This window comes from Diceros bicornis, chromosome 18, assembly GCF_020826845.1.
Source record: "Diceros bicornis minor isolate mBicDic1 chromosome 18, mDicBic1.mat.cur, whole genome shotgun sequence".
NCBI classification, from domain to species: Eukaryota; Metazoa; Chordata; class Mammalia; order Perissodactyla; family Rhinocerotidae; genus Diceros; species Diceros bicornis.
The window spans coordinates 61,864,495-61,885,565 of NC_080757.1; the positions used below are offsets into that span (position 1 = coordinate 61,864,495).

The following is a 21,071-nucleotide window of genomic DNA, read 5'->3' on the forward strand; positions in this document are numbered from 1 at the left end:
GGGACGACAACAAAGGGCGGCAGGCGGCTGGCGGCGGTGACTGTGACTGCGTCTGCGTCTGCCGGTGTTTCGCTCAGTGCTGGTACCGTTGGCCGCCCGCCGCGCTCCAGATGAAGTGTGAGCACTGCACGCGGAAGGTGAGCCCCACGTGTCCGAGCCGGCGCCGGGCCGTCGTTCCTGCCGGGGTAGGGGCTGCCAGTTGACCGGGGACTGGGGTTAGGGGCCCGGGCTGGGGGCTGCACAGTGCTGGTCCCCAGGGCGCGCGGGCGGGAACGTGGGCGGGCGCTGGGGCCGCACCACCATCCTGGGCCGGGTCGGCAGCTCGAGGTCCTCTGCCTCGGCGCCCCCTCCCTGACCTGAGACCTCGGGATTCTAAGACCCGGTCTCGTGTCCACCAGCGCCAGTGGGGGTTTTGATGGGTCGAGGAGGGCCGCAGGCCGGTGGTAAACTCGAGACGAGCCCCGGCGCGAACACCAGCCGCTGCTCCCAGGTGCGTGGCTCTCCTGCGGCCAGGTCGCCTTCCAGTTACCCTTGGGTTAACCGTGTTCGAGTACGGGCTGGGTCTTTTTAGTTCTCAGTGTTTGTGTCTGTCCTTTCAAAATAGCTTTGAAGCTAAGAAAAGCTAACCAATCTCTGTTACTACTCAGGGCAGTCACAGCAAACGCCATTCTCCATGTGAACGGTTGATACAACGGTGAAAAATGTTTTCCAGGAGTTTTTGTATTTTCTAAAAACTTACATGCTTATTATAGTAACAATGCAGAAGCGTGGGAAGGCAACGCGCAGGTCCTCTTCTCCACTTGGGTAACCAGGGTGACTGATAGCCCTGCACCCTTGCTTCTAGGCTGTCATAATCATACGGTGCATGCATACGGGCTTTTGTTTGTTTTTCCAACAATTGGATCATATCAAGTATTCCATGGCCCTTTCTCTTTTACTTAACATTGCACAGGAGATAGCTTTTCAGAGCATTGGATATAGTTCTGGTTCACTGTGTTTTGAGTATACATGTGTCCAGGTAGTAGGACAGTAATTTACCTGTTGATGGAAGGACACATTGCTTCTAGTTTTCACTTGCAAACAGTACAGATATGGGAGGGCGGCGGGAAGGGGGGTGTCCACAAATACTGGTGCTTATATTTCTGTAGAAGAAATTCCTAGACACAGTTAATTGACTAGACAGTATGTAAATTTTTTTGGTTGAGTCAGATTAAAAGTTATTTTATATGTTCCTTTGCTTTTTTCAAGGAATGTAGTAAAAAAACGAAAACTGATGGCCAAGAGAATGCATCAGTCGATGTACGAAGGCCGGCCCAGGAGAAGAGAGAGGCAAGTAGATTTTTCAGTTCTGTATCAGCCTGGAGTAAATGGCTGCCGCTGTTTTTCTCCTCTTTGGGGGCTCATGTCACCGTGCACATCGTTGCTCTAAGAAAGAAGTGAGAGATGAAGGGCTAAAGCAGTGCCCGTGCCAGGGGCCAGACACATGCAGGTCAGTCGGTCAAAGGCACATAACCTTCAAGGTAAGACTAGTCATGTGTTAGGAATAGTGCTGTAATATTAAAATCTACAGTTTGTTGCTGATGAAAAGTTCTGTTCTGTAAAATGGGGTTTTAAGTAGGTAATTTATAAGATAATCCAAATCTCATGATTCTGTAGGTTTATTTTTCTAGTGGTTTGTTTTCTGACTCAGTTCTTGAGTTTATAAATCCTCCTTAGCCAGTAGTGATGGTTTTTGTTTATTGGGTACATACCTTGAACTGGGCGCTGGAGGAAGTGCTTTTCTACATGTGATCTCATTTCATGCTCAGAACAAGCATTTCAAGTCAGCCTTCCTCTTGTCCCCATTTTACAGAGAGAAGGCTCTGGTTGAGGGAGGTTAAGGTTCCTTCTTCCTTTAGGAGGTACTGGTACTGATTTTACAAATGGAAAATTGGCAAGTTGCAAGTTTTCTTTTTATTTTAGTCCTAATGTGATGCTTAGCCTGCCAGGCGTTGGCCGGGTCCCCGGTGTACCAGCAGTGCTCTGTGCCCTGGCAACTGCAGGGCTTAGCAAGCAGGCAGCAGGGGACAAGACAAGCACCCAGGGTGACTGGGGCCTCCCATGCCTGCCCTCTGGCTGCAGCACCTTGGCCGGACACCTAACCCTGGGAGCCCCAGGTCTCTTATCAGTGACGTAGGGAGTTGGGTTACTTCTCTCCCAGGGCTGTGGTGAGGGTGAGATAACATGTGTACACTGCCTAGGTGGACGCCCTGCCAGCACAGTGGGTGGACACCCTGTTAGGATGAGCAGGTCAGGGAAGAGGCTCCTGGAGTGGGCCCTGAGGGGTGGTGAGAGTTGAGGGTGCACGGGGAGAGGCGGTGGGAGCCACTGAGGCTGTCTGCGCAAGGAGGTAGATCAGATGTGTTCTTCAGGGCAGGTAACGGAGGCAGCTGGCTTAAGCTGGCTGGAGCAGGGGGAGAATGGAAGGAAATCACTTGGGAAACAGAGAGTGAGGGGGCCAGCCAGAGTGGCAGAAGCAGGAAAGAGCGTGCAGTGCGGGGAGCTGAGTGCAGTTTGAGCTCCGTTGACACTGAACTTTGCAGGATGTCCGTCTGGAGCTTGGGAGGGAGAGAGCTCCCCTGGAGGCAGGGATTGGAGACGTGCTGGGTAGGGGGTGCTGGCAGCCAGGCAACCATTCTGGAAAGCGGGGCTGATTGGAGAGAAGGGGTGATGGGCAGGTTTCTGCAGAACGAGTGTGTTTAGGAGGCAGGAGAAAGAGGAAGGAATGTGAGGGGTGAGAAGGCACCAGACCTGGCCCGTGAGAGCCTGCAGAAGAAAGGACTGGGTGATGCAGAGCAGGCCTGGCAGCAGGCCAAGAGGAAGCCCTGCTGGGTGCAGCAGTGCAGAGTGGTTGTGGGCACTCTGCAGGGGCAGTGGAGTCAGGCTTCTCAGTGCAGGTCAGCAGTATGCTAGGCACCAGCTATTTGCCAGGCCGCGTGCTCCAGACCCATGGAGCAGCAGCTCTGGCCCCACCTGGGAACTTGTTAGAAGTGCGAACTCTTGGGCCCCGTTCAGACATCCTGAATGTGGATCTACAATGGCACGAGGTCCCAGGGCGAGCGCTGCACAGTGACACTCAGGCATGTGGCGATGAGGGAGGTGACAGCATGTGCTCCTGTTTAGAGGTCCTGTGGATGGGAGGGCCCACCCAGAGCCACCTCTTACCAAATCATGTTTGAAAGAAATGCACAGCTGTCAGGAGCTTTCATCAGTTTGTTGAAATGGCTCCAGTAGGCTTTAGAATGTTTATACATTCATCCACCAAATATTTATTGAGCACCTTCTGTATGTGGGGCCTCTTGGAGATGCCAGGAAACAAGACAAGGTTCCCACCCTCAGAGCTGGCATTCTCACCGAGGAGAGACAACACATAAGTGCCAGGTGGTGCCTGGTGCTGTTCCAGTGTCTGCGAGGGCCGAGGGGTGAGCCTGGGCATTTCCTGCGAGAGGAGACCCAGAGCAGCAAGGGCCAGTGTGGCTGGAAGTGAGAGCCAGGGAGAGTGACAGGGCCAAGGGCCACAGGCTGTCGAGGACCTCTGAGCAGAGGAGGTGTGGCTTGTGTTCTAGCAGACCTCTGCCACTGAGGGGAGGGGGCTGCAGCGGGCGAGCAAGGCACGGGTGCCAGTCGGGAGAGGACGCATACCAGGGTGGCTGTGGTCTGAGTATCCAGGTGAGCGGAGTTGCTTTTACTGAGGCACAGGCTTGGGCGTCCACAGCTCAGTGTTGAGTGGTGTGAGGACCCTGTTGCACATGGAGTGCCAGAGCCAGCAGTGAGCTATGCCAGTTTTGAGCCTCAGGGGGAGGAGAAGACCACAGGCTTCCATGGGGAGCTGTGGGGCTGAGGGAGCTCACCCGGGGAGTGCAGAGTAGGCTAAGAGAAGGAGCCCCCAAAGGCGACAGAGGAGGGGATGTAGGGAGGAGGAGAAGGGCTGAGCCAGCTCCCAGGACACAAGAATCTAGTTCTCCTCCTACCACGTGACAGTGCTGGCCTGCTCCCACCCTGCATTGTCATCTGTGTGACGCCCTGATACCATGGACTGAGACCCGTGCCCTGTTCCTCCAGCACCTAGAGCACCAGGCCTGGCCCTGGTGTCGTCGAGGGTGATTGATGTCAGTTTTCTATATAGTGTTTATGCTGTTATTCTCCTTAAAGAAGTGTGTGTTAAAGAGTTTTTTTCCAAGAATCAGGCCAAATCATCTTTCTTTTGTAGAAAGGAGAATTCCATAAGTTGGCTGATGCCAGGATATTTCTGAGTGACTGCTTGGCGTGTGACAGCTGTGTGACTGCAGAGGAAGGAGTCCAGGTTTCCCAGCAGAACGCCAAAGACTTCTTCCGCGTTCTGAACCTTAATAAGGTATGGTGGCTGGGGTGCTTGCTGGCGCCTGGGCCGGGGTAGGCAGGTGGAGGTTGTTGAGAGGCACAGCAGCCTCTGCTGGGACAGCAGGTTTATGTCTTGGTCCTGGCACTCTGTCCTCTGCCGGAATCAACCCTCTCTAGAGCTTCTCCCCATCGGAACCAAAGCCCTGTCCAGAGTCACGCTCCCTCACTGACTCGGGCCATGGCTGTGGCCAGCACCACTGACCAGGCTCCTCCAGCTTGGGGAAGCCTCTGCCATGCAAGGTCAGCTAGCATAGCTGCCCAAGGTCACCGGATGGTACTGGGGCTGAGCTGACACAATTCTGCCTTTGGGGCATTCTCAGAGGCGGGGGCAAGGCTAGGCACCTTCGGATTGTCCCTGAAGACCTCCTCCACAGAACTACCTGGTGTTGCGGGCTTCCAGCAATGGCTTTCCTGAAGGGAAAGAAAGGAAAGACAAGGCAGATGAGGCTGAAAAGCACATCTTGGTTTGCCCTCGCTCTCACGATGCTTCTCAGCCAACATCCCGTTCCCTGTTCTGCACAGGGCATCAGAGCTCTGACCCCCACAGCAGTGCAGGTGCTGCATGAATTCCTCATTGAGATCTAGGTACTACATGGTGTGCCAGGACGAGGCAGAATTCCTGAGAAACACTGGCTTATTGTGTTTCTGTAAACACTGGTTTTCTGTTTCCGGTTTCTGCTGCGACACAAAGGACAGAGCCCATCGGTCTTCTCAGTGTTTGCCACCCACCCCCATGGCATGTTCTTGGATACATCATCCAGCATTTTTAGGTCACAGTTTGAGATGGAAATATATGTCTTTCTGTTGTCAGCATTGTGTCTGGGTGTGCCCTTCCTGGTGTGCAGGTACCTGGGCGGTCCATGAGCAAGGAGCAGGATGGAAGCTGAATCAGGAGACCCTCACCTGTCGACCACGGTCACTGTGCACGTCCATCCCCACCTGCTCGCCCTCGTCCTTCTGGAATGAAATGTCTTTAGCTGTGTTTTATTAGATTGAACAAACTCAGCTCAATTATGACAGAGCTTACTTTCCCCTGGTACGACCACTGACTTCTAATTCTGTAGTGTCAGTGGTTTATGCCAGAATGCTCTTAAAAGCAGCTGTATCCCTTTATTCTCCCACAAGTGATAGATGAGAATACCCGTGTCCAGCTATCCTGACCACACTTGATATCAAATTCTTGAAGGTTTTCCAGTCTGATGGGTAGAAAATATCTCATTTGCGTTTTCTTGATTATTAGTGAGGCTGAAGATCTTTGACATGTTTATTGACAGTTTATATTTTATGCTGCCTGTTTATAGTCTATATTAGTTCAAAATTGCATTCAGCTGCTAGTAACAAAACCCTGGCCATAGGCATTGAACAACTTGGAGGGTTATTCTGTCACATAGAGAAGTCCAGAGGTAAGTTGGCCCTGGGAGGCCACCCAGGACCTGGGTTCCTGGTGCCCTGCTCAGCGTCTTCAGCCTCTAGCCCCAGTATCTTGTCACACGCCCTGCAGATATTTTCTCCCAGGTTCTCACTTGTCTCCTAGTGCTTGTGTCTGTCGCCTGACACACATGAGTTGTTTGATTTCATGAAACTATGTAGAATTCGGTCTTTCCCTTACTAGTTTTTAATTTATATATATATATATATTTTTTTTTTTTGTGAGGAGGACCAGCCCTGAGCTAACATCCAATGCCAATCCTCCTCTTTTTTGCTGAGGAAGACTGGCCCTGGGCTAACATCCATGCCCATCTTCCTCCACTTTATATGGGACGCCGCCACAGCATGGCCTAACAAGCGGTGCGTCGGTGCGCACCCGGGATCCGAACCGGCGAACCCCGGGCCGCCGCAGCGGAACGTGCACACTTAACCGCTTGCGCCACCGGGCTGGCCCCTTTAATTTATATTTTTAAAAGTCTTTCTGGGCCGGCCCCGTGGCTCAGCGGTTAAGTGCGTGTGCTCCGCTGCTGGGGGCCGGGTTCGGATTCCGGGTGCGCACCAACGCACCGCTTCTCTGGCCATGCTGAGGCCGTGTCCCACATACAGCAACTAGAAGGATGTGCAACTATGACATACAGCTATCTACTGGGGCTTTGGGGGAAAAAAATAAATAAATAAAATTTGAAAAAAAAAAAAAAAGAAAGTCTTTCTTACTGTAGGACATACAGTTTATTATGTTTTATTTTAATGATTTTAAAGTTTTGTTTTTGAACATTCTACAGTTTCTATTTTAGTGTGGTGTGAGGTTAGAATCTGTTTTTCTCCATTTGAAAAAGCCAGTTACCCCAGCGTCTTCCACCCTTCCTTGGTCTGAACTGCCACCTCCGTCATAAACCAGATTCCCAGAGATGTGAGTCTATTTCTTGATTCTTTTATCTTCTCTTAGTGTTTTGTCTCTCCTATGCTGGTACCACACTATTTTGATTGAAATGGTTCTATATTGGGTCCTAATATCTGGTCCAGCCCATCTTTCTCTTGTTCTGCTTTTTCAAAATTTTTTTTGCTGATCTTACATTATTCTATATTAATTCTGGGATTTTGACTGGAATTGCATTGACTTTATAGGTTAATTTGGGGGGAAATTATGTTTTACCATATAGAGTCTTTTTATCCCTGAATGTGGTGTCTCTCTCCATTATTGTGTGTGACCTGAAGGTCTGTAATTTTCCCTATAAATTTTTGTGTCGGGTTATTCCTCAGTTCTCTGTACCTGTAATTTGTTTTTGATGTGATTGGGATTTTATTGTTTTATTAAATATACTATATTTTAGGGGCCAGCCCGGTGGCCGGTTAAGTGCGTGCGCTCTGCTGCGGCGGCCCGGGGTTTGCCAGTTCGGATTCTGGGCGTGCACCGACACACTGCTTGGCAAGCCATGCTGTGGCGGCATCCCATATAAAGTGGAGGAAGATGGGCATGGTGTTAGTCCAGGGCCAGCCTTCCTCAGCAAAAAAAGAGGAGGATTGGCAGATGTTAGCACAGGGCTGATCTCCTCACACACACACAGTATATATATATATACACACTACATTTTATTCTACTACATTCTATAATGTTGATTATTGTCAGTGTGTTGGAAAGCTATTGATTTTCATGTCTGTTTTGCACATGGTTATTTTGTAAACTTAATATTCTAATCATTTCCTAGATTATCTTAGGTTTTCTAGGTTTAGTGACTGCAAGTAACAAATTTTATCTCTTCCAACCTGTATACCTCTTATTTCTTTTTTTGATTATATTGTCTAGGACCTTTTAAATCAATCTCAAGTAACAGTGGTGATAAATGGTACTGATGTCTTGTTTCAGACTTCAGTGGAAACGCTTATAAAATTTTATTATGAAATAGGTATTTGCAGAAACGTCTGGTAGATACCCATATCAGTCAGCATTTCAGCTGCAGATGTTGGGCACTCAACTTAAACTGGCATAAGCAATAAGGAAATGGTTGTTTCATGAAACTAAAAGCTTACGAGTAAGAGGTTCTGGGTTGATTGAGGCAGCCACTCAGGGAAAAAGCAGTTTCTGTTTCTCAGCCCTGCCGCCCTTGGCCCTGGGCTCAGGCTGATCTCCTGGTCACAAACTGGCTCCCTCAGAGGAGGTGACATTTGAGTGAGAATGAAGTGAGGAGTGAGCCCTGGAAATACCTCAGGCAGGGCATCAGGCAGAGGGACAGGATGTGCTGAGTCTGGCTCCTGAAGTTGGGGGCAGACCACCTTCTGCCCTACCTACTCCATCAGCATTTGGGACTCACACCCCAATTCCTGCTTCCAGCTTTACCTTAGGATGCTGTCAGCCACAAATTGCAGAAACTGTGTCCGGCTGGTGTGAGCATCATAGGAATTTGTGAGGGCTTGCTCCGGGTTGGCACCCTGATGGCATTGTCGGCTGGGGCTTCGCAGGTGTCATTTGAAGGCAGGATCCCATCCAGAGGGGACAGGCGGCCTCACTTTCCCACGTGAGCCTAGGCCTGCACCACCACCCCCGGCTGTGTCACATGGGGTCACGGTGACTGGACCAGACCTCAGGTAGACCTCGGTGGGAGGTCGCCGCTGAATCCTGAATCCTGCTGTTCAGGTTTCCACTTGTCCTGATCTGACCTGAAGGGCCACTGCAGGAGAATCCTGTGTCTTCTCTAATCTCCAGGTTAGCAGTCACACACACTGTGACTGTGACTTTCTAGCACAGGACATCCTTGCTCATGTTGCTTTCCTGGGTTATATCCCGTGTGTCCGTGATGAGTCCACGCTTCTGAACTCAATTTGTTTCTATTTTTATAGTGATTTCTTGAGCTGCCAGTGTCTAGTTTTGGTTTCAGGTTGTCGATAGACTTGTGGTTTCATGCTCGTTTGTATGGTATTTTTTAGAACAGTTTATAGAAGGTGAGAATTATCCGCTCCTTAAAAATTTGCTAAAATTTGGCACTAGCTGTCCTGGGCTTGAGACCTCTGAGGGGACAGATCTCTGGATGCCATTTCAGGGTGTGTGTGTGTTTTTTAATTGAAATATGTTTGTGTATTTTTTTATTGTTTTTGGATCATTTTGGTTATTTATGGGCCAATATTGTAATTTATGTTTTTCCTTTAAAGTTATTCACTTATCGATATAATAGTGTTTTTAAAATTGAGAAACTCTCAGGCTGGCCCCGTGGCTTAGCGGTTGGGTGCGCACGCTCCACTGCTGGCGGCCCGGGTTCGGATCCCGGGCCTGCACCCACACACCGCTTGTCCAGCCATGCTGGGGCCGCGTCCCGCATACAGCGACTAGAAGGATGTGCAGGTATGACATACGGCTATCTACTGGGGCTTTGGGGGGGAAAAAATAATAATAATAATAAAAATAAATTAATTAATTTAAAAAAAATAAAATTGAGAAACTCTCGTGGGATGTCCCACTTTTTAATCCTAATTTTTTTTCTTAATTCTGCTTGCTGGTGTTTGTCTAAGTCTTTTTGAAGAGCATTTGTTACCTTCTCTTGGTTCTGGATTTTTCACTGTCTTACTTTCATTCCTTGTGTAGTCACTAGGTCTGACATTCTTCTCTGTTTCTCCTAGAAATGTGATACCTCAGAGCACAAGGTGTTGGCAGTGTCGGTGTGTCCTCAGTCTCTGCCTTATTTTGCTGCTAAATTCAGCCTCAGTGTGACTGATGCGTCCCGAAGACTCTGTGGCTTCCTCAAAAGTCTTGGTGAGGTGCCTTTGATGTTATTGTGAATTTATAACTTGAGTTTATAGGGCCGGCACCGCGGCTTAGCAGTTAGGTGTGTGCGCTCCGCTACCGGTGGCCCGGGTTCGGACCCCGGGCGCGCACCGACGCACCGCTTCTCCGGTCATGCTGAGGCCACGTCCCACATACAGCAACTAGAAGGCCGTGCAACTATGACATACAACTATCTACTGGGGCTTTGGGGAAAAAAAGGAGGAGGATTGGCAATAGATGTTAGCTCAGAGCCGGTCTTCCTCAGCAAAAAGAGGAGGATTAGCATGGGTGTTAACATGCTCAGGGCTGATCTTCCTCACAAAAGAAAAGAGTTTATAACCGCCCTTTATCTCTAGAATTCTATTTTGAGGGGCACAGGGTAAATAAGAACTTCCATGAGAGTCTCCTGGAACGTAAGAGGACCCTGCCTCTGACCCGTGGAGACGGGTGTCATTTACCCCCTTGCCATGCAGACAGGTATTTTGTTACAGCCGGGCTGGCCCCTTCAGGAGTGGCAAGTGACCACCTGCTGACAGGGTGGTGGGGGACACCTGGGAGGCCTCTGTACTTGCTGAGCAGTGTCATGTCAGCCTGGCTCATGGGGCCCTTGGAGGGTGTTTATTTGATGGAGAATCATGTGTGAAATGATTGGCATCTGGTTGTCTCAGAAGCTCTCTGAAGAGCAGAGCAGGAAAGGAATGGGCTGTGTCTTTGGTGTGAAGAATGAAAGGTAGTCATTTCAGAACACAATCAAAGGACTCAAAAGCAAATGAACACTGAAATGATGCTGCCTCAAATAGCAATAAGAAAGCTTCTTTTTTTTTTTTTGTGAGGATGATCAGCCGTGAGCTAACATCTGATGTCAGTCCTCCTCTTTTTTTGCTGAGGAAGACTGGCCCTGAGCTAACATCCATGCCCATCTTCCTCCACTTTATATGGGACACCGCCACAGCATGGCTTGACAAGCTATGCGTCAGTGCCCAGGATCCGAACCTGCGAACCCCGGACCGCCCCAGCAGAGCGCACGCTCTTAACCGCTAGCGCCACCGGGTGGCCCAGAAAGCTTCTGTATCGTCTGTTGTCAGACAAGAACTACCCCTCACCCCCAGTGGAGTTCTCATAGCCTGGGCATCTGCATGCATGGCCATCAACAAGAGAAGAACTTGAGCTATTTCCCAAATAAGAGTTTTTAGTTTTCCACAATGGCTTTTTAAAGACATCAGTACATTGGGGATTACTCATAAGATGACACTTAGAGTAAACATGGTCAGTACCAGCCTGCCAGCCTTGCTGCTCCTTGGCACTTGTGGTACGGGGCAGTTTCTCAGCGCATGACGTGCTACAGCCAAACTAAGCCACAGCTACAAGCCTGGACTCATAAAATTATTCCTTCATGCTTTTAGTCTTAAAAAGCCTTAGGTTGGGCTAGTTTAGCCAAAGTTATTAGGTGCTATATCTTCTCATAGTGAAAGGCCCTGTTTTAGGGGAAGATTTTTAAAAAATAAATAGTTGGGAATTATACATTAATATTAATAAAGAAAATATATCCACAGTGAAACTGATTTCTTAAGGTAATACTTTAAGATGATACTTATAACATTTATAATATTTCTTTTCAAGAATAACTGGCTGGGCTTTTAAGATTTAGACTGGCTGCAGATATTAAAGTTATTTGCTTAATTTATTTTATTATGATTATTGAAAGTACATTCTTTCTTTTCAGCTTATTTACCGATATTAAAAAAATTTATTTAGGGCCGGCCCCGTGGCTTAGCGGTTAAGTGCGTGCGCTCCACTGCTGGCGGCCCGGGTTCGGATCCCGGGCGTGCACGTGCACCGACGCACCGCTTCTCCAGCCATGCTGAGGCCGCGTCCCACATACATCAACTAGAAGGATGTGCAGCTATAACATACAACTATCTACTGGGGCTTTGGGGGGGGGGGAATAAATAAATAAAATCTTTAAAAAAAAATTTATTTAAAAAAAGATAGTTAAAAATCAACATAAAAATTAAGACTATCATAATGGCATGCTCAGATAATTTACTCATTTTATTTATTTTTTTAAAGATATCAAGGACTGTCACAGGCTGAAATTTAATTTAGGCAGTGAATTGGAAGAGAATGCTACTGATAACTTAAAATATTCTATTAATTTATATATGGAGTACTGTAAGTTATATAAATATAGATATAGAGAGAAAAAGAGGAAGAAAGAACAACATATTTTGTGAAAAATGATACTATTGTTTAAAAAAAAAAAAAGGTAAAGTGCACAGTCCTGTACTTAGGTGCAGTCTGTGGTAGAGAAGTACCGGGGTGATGGAACTAGCTCAGGAGGGTACCTGCCACATCTGCTCTTCACGTGTGTCTCCTAGAGTCTCCAGACTCTGAGAGGAGAGCCCGTACTACGTGACGTGAGGCTGAACGCACCCCTCTCTCCTGCAGGGGTGCACTACGTCTTTGTTACAACAATCGCTGCAGACTTCAGCATTCTGGAGAGTCAGAAAGAGTTTGTGCGTCGCTACCACCAGCACAGCAGGGGAGAGCCGGCCTTACCCATGCTGACCTCTGCCTGTCCAGGTGAGCGCCCAGGGCCAGCACTGCCTCCTTAGCCTGGGGCGACCTTTCCCAGGGTCTACGTTTGGGGGCAGGCTGGGCAGTGGACGAGGTCGGAGGTCAGTGGGCCTCATAGACCAGGAGGGAGGAGTTTGGGCCTGATACACAGTTTTATGTCGACCAACATATTCATTAATTCTGGTTGGTATGATGGAGGAGATCTGACAGCTAAGTGTTAATTTCTTATTTTCATTTGTCCATATTTCTAAAGTTTCTGAGACAATCATTATGTGTTAAGAAAAGTAAATCTGTTTTCTCTTAAAAGTATGACATATTTCAGATATCCAAATAATTACAGATAATAATGTGGCAATACTCTTGTATCTTTTGCCAGCTTAAGTAAAAATTGCAGAATTAAAAAATTTCTTTACATGATACTCAGATTCTATCCAGGAGCACTTTTTAAACCAGTCTTTTTTTTTTTTTTTTTGTGAGGGGATCAGCCCTGTGCTAACATCCGCCAATCCTCCTCTTTTTTTGCCGAGGAAGACGGCCCTGGGCTAACATCCGTGCCCATCCTCCTCCACTTTATATGGGACGCCGCCACAGCGTGGCCTGCCAAAGCAGTGCATCAGTGCGCGCCCGGGATCCGAACCAGCGAACCCCGGGTCGCCGCAGCGGAGCGCGCACACCCAACCGCTTGCGCCACCGGGCCGGCCCCTAAACCAGTCTTAATTAGTGTAATGTGTCTGGTGCCTCGAGTATAGGGAAGATTTATCATAGGCTTTTTACTTCTGGAAAAAGAAGGTTTTGGAATGAGAAAATGTTTAAAGATGATGCATAAAGGAACAAGGAAGGAAGTACTGTACTGGTAAATGACATTTAGTGAAGAACTTCTAAACATATCAGATCTGTGAGAGCATAGGAAAGCTACACTGTCCAAGATAGTTGTGGGCTATGTAGGTTTTAGGTTTTTGTTCATGTTTCTATTCTCGGTTTATCCCCGTTTCCCCACCATGGTTCCATATTTTTCTAGCATTTTATACGTCACCCATCAATCATTAGGATTATGCTTTAATAAAATAGAATGTTGACATTATTATTGCTTAGAATTTAGAGATACTTACCACCCACTTATAAAACCATGAAGAGGAAATTCGCCATCTGTCCAGGAGGCCACATGGGTTGACTCATTAACTGAGCTGTGTCATTCACCAGCCCACGGCCTGGCGGATGTGCTTCGCTTCAGGTGGGGCTTGTTTCCAGCATATGGTTTGTTTTCCTAGAAAAATGACTCACAAATGGATGCTCCCAGCTCTCCTGGTCTTGGAAGGCAGTTTCTGTATACAAAGTCTAAGAAAAAACCTTTTGACTCTACATGCAGATTTGCTGTGGTGTCTGCTTCAGGGTTTATCTCATTGTAGGTGTTTGTGCAGGTGCCATTGGGTACATGTGCACAGCCACGGGCTCGGGGAACCTCCTGGTTCTCTAAGTGACCTTTGGAGGTGTACCTGGTGTTCGTGTGGTGGCCCTGCTTCTGGGGTCCCAGCGCCAGGTCTGAGTGCTCTCCTCTGGGGCCCATCACTCGATGCCACATGCAGCCAGTCACTGTGGCTCAGTCCTGCGCAGCCAAGGAAGAGGCAGCATAAAATAACCCAAACTAGACCCGTGTCCCTGGAGCAGTGGTTTCTAGACTTTCTGCCCCCGTTCCTGGCAGCAGAATGGACAGGAATTCCTGTGCTCTCCTGATACTAAACGAGCAGGTATCGACGGATTCCTTACGTGAGAGGCCCTGTTGAGATGGAACCTAGGATGGAAGCCTCCACTAACTGGTAGGAACTAACACTGCTGATGTGGGTAATAAGTGGGTGGTTGATTCCTGTGGAAACCAGTGAGTCCTCCGCCTACAGAGCGATCACAGTGCTGGTGGAGACCCCAGGAGGTCCGCCACAGAGCCTGTCTCCTCACTTGGTCCCATCTCCTGCTGCAGACCAGCTGCTCCTGTCTCATCCGGCCTGAGATTTGCTGCATTCAGTGGTCTCTCTGAGTTGTTCAGGGCTGTTTACGGTAGTCCCCCCTTATCTGCGGGGGATACGTTCCAAGACCCCGAGGATGCCTGAAACTGCAGATAGTACCGAACCCTATATGTGCTGTGTTTCTTTCCTGTACATCCATACCTATGATAAAGTTTAGTTTATAAATTAGACACAGTAAGAGATTAACAACAATAACTAATAATAAAATAGAACTATTACAGCAACATACTGGAATAAAAGTTACTGTAGATCTTGGCAACCTCAGCATACAATTTTTTTTTCTTTCCTTAAGTCAAGAACTTTCACCTTTTCACTTAAAGGAAGCACTTTACGGCTTCGCTTTGGCATATCTGAATTGCCAGCATCACAACTCTTGTGCTTTGGGGCCATTATGAAGTAAAATAAGGGTGACTTGAACACAAGCACTGTGACGCCAGGACAGTTGATCTGTTAACTGAGATGGCTACTAAGTGACTAATGGACAGGTAGTGTATATGGTGTGGATCTGCTGGACAAAGGGATGATTGACGTCCCGAGTGGAATGGTGCAAGATTTCATCACGCTACTCGGAACAGTGTGCAACTAAAACTTATGGATTGTTTATTTCTGAAACTTTCCAGTTAATATTTTCAGCCCAAGGTTGACCACAGGTAACTGAAACCTCAGAAAGTGAAACTGTGGAGAAGGGAGCAATACTGTACTTGTAGGTTTGGAGCTTCTAGAATGTTTTTCTTAGGTAATGATGCATTTTCCTCCTGGAGTTCTTTATACCTAAGCATGTCAAAACTGTAACTGTTGTTCAGGTTTATACTACTTCTCAAATTCAAGAAGATGAGGTGAGATCTGGTTCAAAACTACATATTTTCTATAATTTGGCATTGTCATATTTGCTTCCTTATGCAAACTTAAGGAGAGTAAAGCAACACCCAGGTCAGATGATTTGACTTGGCATGTGGAATTGGGGCTGTGGGCTGTCCTGTGCTGGCTCACTGGCACAGCTTCCTCACCTGGATCCCTACATCCTGGGGTGCAGGGCCCACCACCACCTGGTGCTGCTCCCTTGGACTGATTGGAGAGTGGTGTGTCCAGGCCACGACTGAGATGTCTAGGTGGCCCTTGCTACCCACAAACCCATGGAATGCCACCCTGCTGGGTGCACCGTTGCCCAGGTCCAGCAGAGGAAAGGGACTTTTTTTTTTCGTTGCTAAAGAAGATTCACCCTGAGCTAACATCTGTTGCCAATCTTCCTCTTTGTGTGTGTGTGTGTGTGTGTGTGTGTGTGTGTGTGTGTGTGCCACCGCCATAGCATGGTCACTGACAGACGGTGTGGTTCTGCACCTAGGAACCGAACCTGGGCCACCAAAGTGGAGCATGCTGAACTTTAACCCCTAGGCCACTGGGGCTGGCCTGGAAGGGGACCTTTAAGATGCTCCACTTCTGGACATAGCTCGCAGGCCTTGAGGGGCTTTGAGAATCTTGCAGTTTTCTCCTGCCCCCACCCCCCCCAGCACTCTGAGTATAATTATAGAAAGTAATCTTTTCAACCCCAATACCGTGTCTGGAGAGCGACCTTCCTGGAGAGTGCCCTTCCACCAGAGATGGTCACTGAGAAGAGGTGGGTGGCCACATGGGAAGTGCCAGCACCCACAGATTTGGATGTGGGAGCCAGCAGGGCTGACGAGGCCACAGGCCAGCATCTTTGCCCCCATCCAGTGCTCAGCCACGAGTTCCTGATCAAAGGTGTCCTTGGGAAGGTGCTAGTCTGTCTGGCTTCAGTTGCTGGGGAGCCGTGGGCCCTGGGATCCCAGTTCCTCCTCCTTGTCCCTGCTCTGCCCTCTTCCACCCTGGCCAGGAGGTCCTCCATGGGCCCTGTCTCCTGCCTCCTGCGTTTTACCAATCTTGTGCAGTTCCCATGGCCTCAAAGCCTTCACAGCACGCAGCAAGCTCTCCCACAGCACAAAGACACAGTCTGCCTGAGAGAGCATCTGGAGGAGCTGGCACTGGTGCTGAGACCAGGGTGGGTGGGGCCTTACAAGTTGCCCGTGGACCCCCAAATGCTCCATTGTTTTTGGTGGTTTTTCTTTTAACATAAACCATCGCATGCACACGTGCAGAGGCTGAGAACAAGGGGAGCACTCTTCTAGCAGCACTTCTCCTAGGGCTTCTGTGGGTCACCATGGACGTTTCCCGAGCACACTCAGGCCTGCATGCAGTTGACAGCTGTGGTTTGAGAGTTTGTTCAGACGGGATTGTCTGTCTGACTGGTGCCTGCTGCTCCTCCCTGCCAGGAGTGGACACAGGGAGGCGGCTTTCCCCAGGGGTCTGGCAGGCAGCTTGTCGCCAGGCTTCTGCACCACCCCATCGGGATGCTGTGGTGTGCACAGCTGTCTGTGGGGTCAGCAGGTGTCACCAGATGCTCTCCTCACCAGGCTGTGCCCAGTGGGACAAGAGAGCAAGCCGTGATTCCTGTTAGTCAAGCTGCTGGCTCTGTTGTCTGCTGACCTCTCTTGACCTGTGTCCACCCCTGGAGACCACAACAGCAGCAGTGCCCCCAACAGGGCACAGTGGGAGTCAGTGACTCGGGAAATTCTTGGAACCATGCTGGGCCCGTAGTGGGCATAATGCAAATTGTGCTGTTGATAGTTTATCATTGAGGAGTATGCATTTCTCATATTTCATTGCCCTAAAAAGTGGGCAGTTGTCATGCTATTAATTTCCACTAGGTAAGTGAAACTGGGTGGGCTGTGTGGCTGTCAGGTCTTGTCTGAGCTGTGGCCCCTTGTCCTGGCTGCAAGAACAACATTGCAGCTGCTGTGGGGAGCTAGAACCGTGCAGCCTTGTAGCTGCTCGTCTAAACTCCTCTCTTTTGGGGGACCTGCTACCCCAGCTCTCACTTTCTCCCACTCTGTCCTCTCTGGTCTGGGGCTCCAGTCTTGCGGCATATGTGCCTAGAATTCCCTCAGCCCCAGCTGCTTGGGGGAGGGGTCTGTCGGGCATTCCTGGCAAGACCTGAAGGGTAGGTGTCCTGGCTTTACCCCGGGGTGACAGGTGGGTGTCGAGAGCTCAGAATCCCTGGCATGTTATGGGAAGTGGGAAGAAGCAGCCATGAGGAGCTGACACGGGACCTATTCTTTCTTCAGGCTGGGTCCGGTATGCGGAGCGGGTGCTGGGGCATCCCGTCACTCCCCACCTCTGCACCGCCAAGTCTCCCCAGCAGATCATGGGCTCTCTGGTGAAGGATTACTTCGCCAGACGGCAGGTAAGCTGACGTCTTCCTGGAGGGCAGCACGCAGGCTTCCGTGTGGGGATGGTGGTGATGGGGAAGGAGGGCCGGGGGAGGTTCCCACCCAGCATGTCCAGGGTGGTCTCAGCCCCAGGCCAAGTGGAAGCACCACCCACCCTGCTGAGGGGGCCCCTGGGCCTCACCTCTGGAGAGGCTGGCACTGAGGAAGTCCCGTGCAGCCCCACCTGCACTCTCTCCCCCAGAGTGCAGCTCCACTGGCTGCTTCCGTCCTCAAGACAGGAAAACTGCTCACCCAGCTCCTGAAGGCCCCGCAAGTTCTCCTCTCCACGGCCCTCGGCTCCCCCAGGGTCCCCCCTTTGTGTAGCACCCTGTCTTCAGCTGGTCGCTCTGTTGTCCCTGCCCTTCTCCAGGCCCCCACTCAGACCCCCAGTGTGATCTGCAGCCACCTCCGGGAGCTCTGGCTGTGGCCAAGCCTGGGTTCTCCCGGAGCTCTCTGATGCCGCAGCGCTGCGCACGCCGTGGCCCCCATCCTGGGGTCTGCTGTCCAGTCACGCAGCTCCTCGTACTCCTTTGCAACCTTATTATAAGTCCCTCTAAGGCCAGGCACTGTGGGAACACGAGAGGACAGTGAAAGCAGGAATCTTCCAAACACCTGAAGCCAGCTTAAAAAAGCCACATGCGCTTTTGGCAACCTTGTTAATTTAGCAATAGGGAATGATTCCTTTTTACCTGGTTTAATCGTAAAATCACCACAGTTGGCAAATTATAAATGTGATGTCAGTGTGTGTTTCTGGGGGACAGAAAAGTGAACTACGGGGCTTTGTACTTTGCTCTTACCCCACCCCCACTGTTTGGAGGATCCAGGAGTTTCTCAGAACTAAATGCTTTAGGTCATCCCCGCAGCCTTGCTCAGGGACGGCCGGGCATGCTTCCAGGCAAGCAGTAACAAGGAGTGGGTGTCCCAAGTGAGGCCGTTCCACCCAGACCTTGCCACAGGGTCACTTGGCAACTGCCAGCTGCCGGCAGTGCCACTGATTGCAGCTTAGCTGTGGGCACAGAGAGGAGCAGCGCAGGAAGGTGTCGCTTGGGAGGCTTCTGGAAAGTCTGTGGGTGAACTGGCCAGGCCTTCAGTAACAGTGCAGTAGTGGCTTATTCTCAACGTGTCTGATCACCTTACACATAGGTTCAGTGGGAAACAGGCTCAGCTTTCTGTGCTTGTTCACGTGAGGCTCAAGGCTGCTGGGTCCTACAGATTCTTTGGGTGAAGCCATCTCCACATCTCACTCGGTCTGGAGTGAACTGGTGCTGTGGGTGGACCTGATGCTGCTTCTCGGTGGAGTTGTGGGGCCAGGTTCAGAGTAGGAGCTCGGTCTGTGGGACCTGGAGCAGCCTTGGCACCCCAGAAAGCACTGGGGCAGAGGGCAGGGGCGTGCTTTCCCACCAGGCATGTTCTGAGCACTAACATTAAGCTGCCCTTCTCTTCTCCCTGGCCCGGAACACGAGTTTGCTCTTTCTCACAGAACCTGTCCCCAGACCAGATTTTCCATGTTATTGTGGCCCCTTGCTATGACAAGAAATTAGAGGCCCTTCGAGAAGATTTTCCTTCAGCTTTGCAGAGTTCCCGGGGTGCCGACTGCGTGTTGACCTCAGGTGAGAGGTGGGCAGGGCTGGGCACCGGAGGCCTCTGACTGGTCGCACTCTGAGGTCACCAGCAGGACCTCGGGAGGTGAAGCAGAGGGCAGCGTGGGAAAAGTCACACACCATGTGGAGGGTCTCCTCTGACCAGCCAGACTGTGAGGCTCCTTAAGCAGAGCAAAGTAGGAAACATTTACTCTGGTGACATTGCCGGCAACCTCCACAGTAGCCCTGTCTGGGCTTGTGTGGAGAGCCTGCGGCAGGTCTTCTCTTGTTGGCGTGTGAACTGATTCCTGGAGTCCTGAGGGCCGTTAAGAAGGGCGTTGCAGTCAGTTGAGGGGCAGCTTAAGTCTTTGTTGAGACCCAGGGATGCGCTTTAAATGGGCTCTGAAAACAAGGTCCCACAGCGTTCAGGCCCAATGCAGTTGATGCAGAGCGGCTGGCTCTGGGCAGCCCTGAGGGCAGCGATTCCCTCCGTGGGTCCCCTGACCTGCAGCTCCAGTGCGTGGACGCCCGTGGAAAGGCCTCCACGGCACAGGCGCAGGGTCCTGGGGGACAGTGTGACAGGAGGGGTGGGGGGCAGAGAGGGCCCCAGCCACCTGACCCTCCGCCACCAAGCAACGGGACCCAGAGCCCTCTGCTTACCTCAGACGGGGTGTTTTCCTAAGGACTGTGTTTCGTCTTGTTTTTCTGAGTGCAGAAATCAATTTTCACTCTGTTTCACAGATGTTCGGTCACCTCATGCACATCTGATGCCACGGGTTGGTTGAGTCACTTTCCTCTCAGGTTTTCTCAGGAACCCAGTGTAAGGGAGATATGGAAGAGGTGCTGACAGTCAGTCGATCTCAGGCAGATAACCAAACGTCTTGTAAATGCAGCCAGTGGGTTTTGGTCATCCTATCCACTTGAGGTTATTATATACAGCAGCTTTCTGATTGGGAAACAGGAACATGGAGAGATTGCAAAAATCTCTCATTTCAAGGGAGGAAAGAGGAGTTAGACTCTTTATATTTTGTTAGCATTTTTCATTTTATTAACGTTACTTCGCACTTGTGATGGGCTGCTGCTTTCTGTGAGAGGGAGAACTTCCAAGGTCACGTCACTTAGAATTTCCTTTGGGGAAGAAAATCATGTTCAGAAACCTTTCTCAAGGAAGCGTTATGTCCCACTGGCGTGAACTGTGTGTATCCTTCATAGCACCTTACGCCTCCTATTTGTCTGTAGGTGAAATTGTCCAGATAATGGAGCAAAGTGATATCTCAGTGAAGGAAGCTGCCGTGGACACACTGTAAGTGGCTTTTGCAAGGAGGGGCATCTTGCGGGTGAGGCTGCCTGTGTGAGCTGTGCCAGGCATACATCCCAGGGCCTCTCTACTTTGCGATGAGGCCACAAGCTGCACTGAGATGTGAGCATGGGGCAGCCTCTCATCTGGGGTGCCACTTCCTATGTCACCATAGCCCCATCCCAACCCTCAGCCATCTTCCTGACTGTTTTTTTTTTTTTTTTTTTTTGGTGAGATCAGCCCTGTGCTAACATCTGCCAATCCTCCTCTTTTTTTGCTGAGGAAGACTGGCCCTGGGCTAACATCCATGCCCATGTTCCTCCACTTTACGTGGGACACCGCCACAGCATGGCTTGCCAAGCAGCGCATCGGTGCGTGCCTGGGATCTGAACTGGGGAACCCCGGGCTGCCGCAGCAGAGCGCAAGCACTTAACTGCTTGCGCCACCGGGCCAGCCCCTTCCCGACACCATTCACCAGGGCTGCAAGGAGTCGAGTTTCCAAGGTCTGATGTAGGGGCCACCCATTTATGCACCAGCATCCTCCCACTCGGAATTTCATCTGTTCCCAACATTCCGAGTTTGGACCTGCCCAAGGGCGGGTCACCTCCAGGGAAACAGTGGCTTCCTTGGGTCCCTTTGCACCAAGAGCTGCAGGCAAGGTTTCTGCCTTGGGTGGTGACCCTCACCGATGACCAGTGCTCCTGCTGCATCCAG

The 21,071-nt window shown here is 50.2% G+C and overlaps 1 protein-coding gene across 6 annotated transcripts in view; it reads left to right on the forward strand.

Moving 5' to 3' along the window:
* The window catches only part of NARF (nuclear prelamin A recognition factor), a 25,846-nt gene continuing 4,775 nt past the window's right edge, over positions 1-21,071 (forward strand). For 3 of the 6 annotated variants that reach the window (XR_009222771.1, XR_009222770.1, XM_058561966.1), the window contains exons 1-8: positions 1-137; positions 1,249-1,333; positions 4,254-4,393; positions 9,457-9,589; positions 12,050-12,184; positions 17,337-17,455; positions 18,961-19,090; positions 20,300-20,363. Coding sequence is in view for 4 of the 6 variants with exons in the window: in XM_058561966.1 (XP_058417949.1) it covers positions 111-137; positions 1,249-1,333; positions 4,254-4,393; positions 9,457-9,589; positions 12,050-12,184; positions 17,337-17,455; positions 18,961-19,090; positions 20,300-20,363 (833 nt within the window). In the remaining 2 variants the exon portion in view is untranslated. The remainder of the gene's footprint in view (positions 138-1,248; positions 1,334-4,253; positions 4,394-9,456; positions 9,590-12,049; positions 12,185-17,336; positions 17,456-18,960; positions 19,091-20,299; positions 20,364-21,071) is intronic. The other 3 variants (XM_058561964.1, XM_058561968.1, XM_058561967.1) reach the window with 2 other exon arrangements.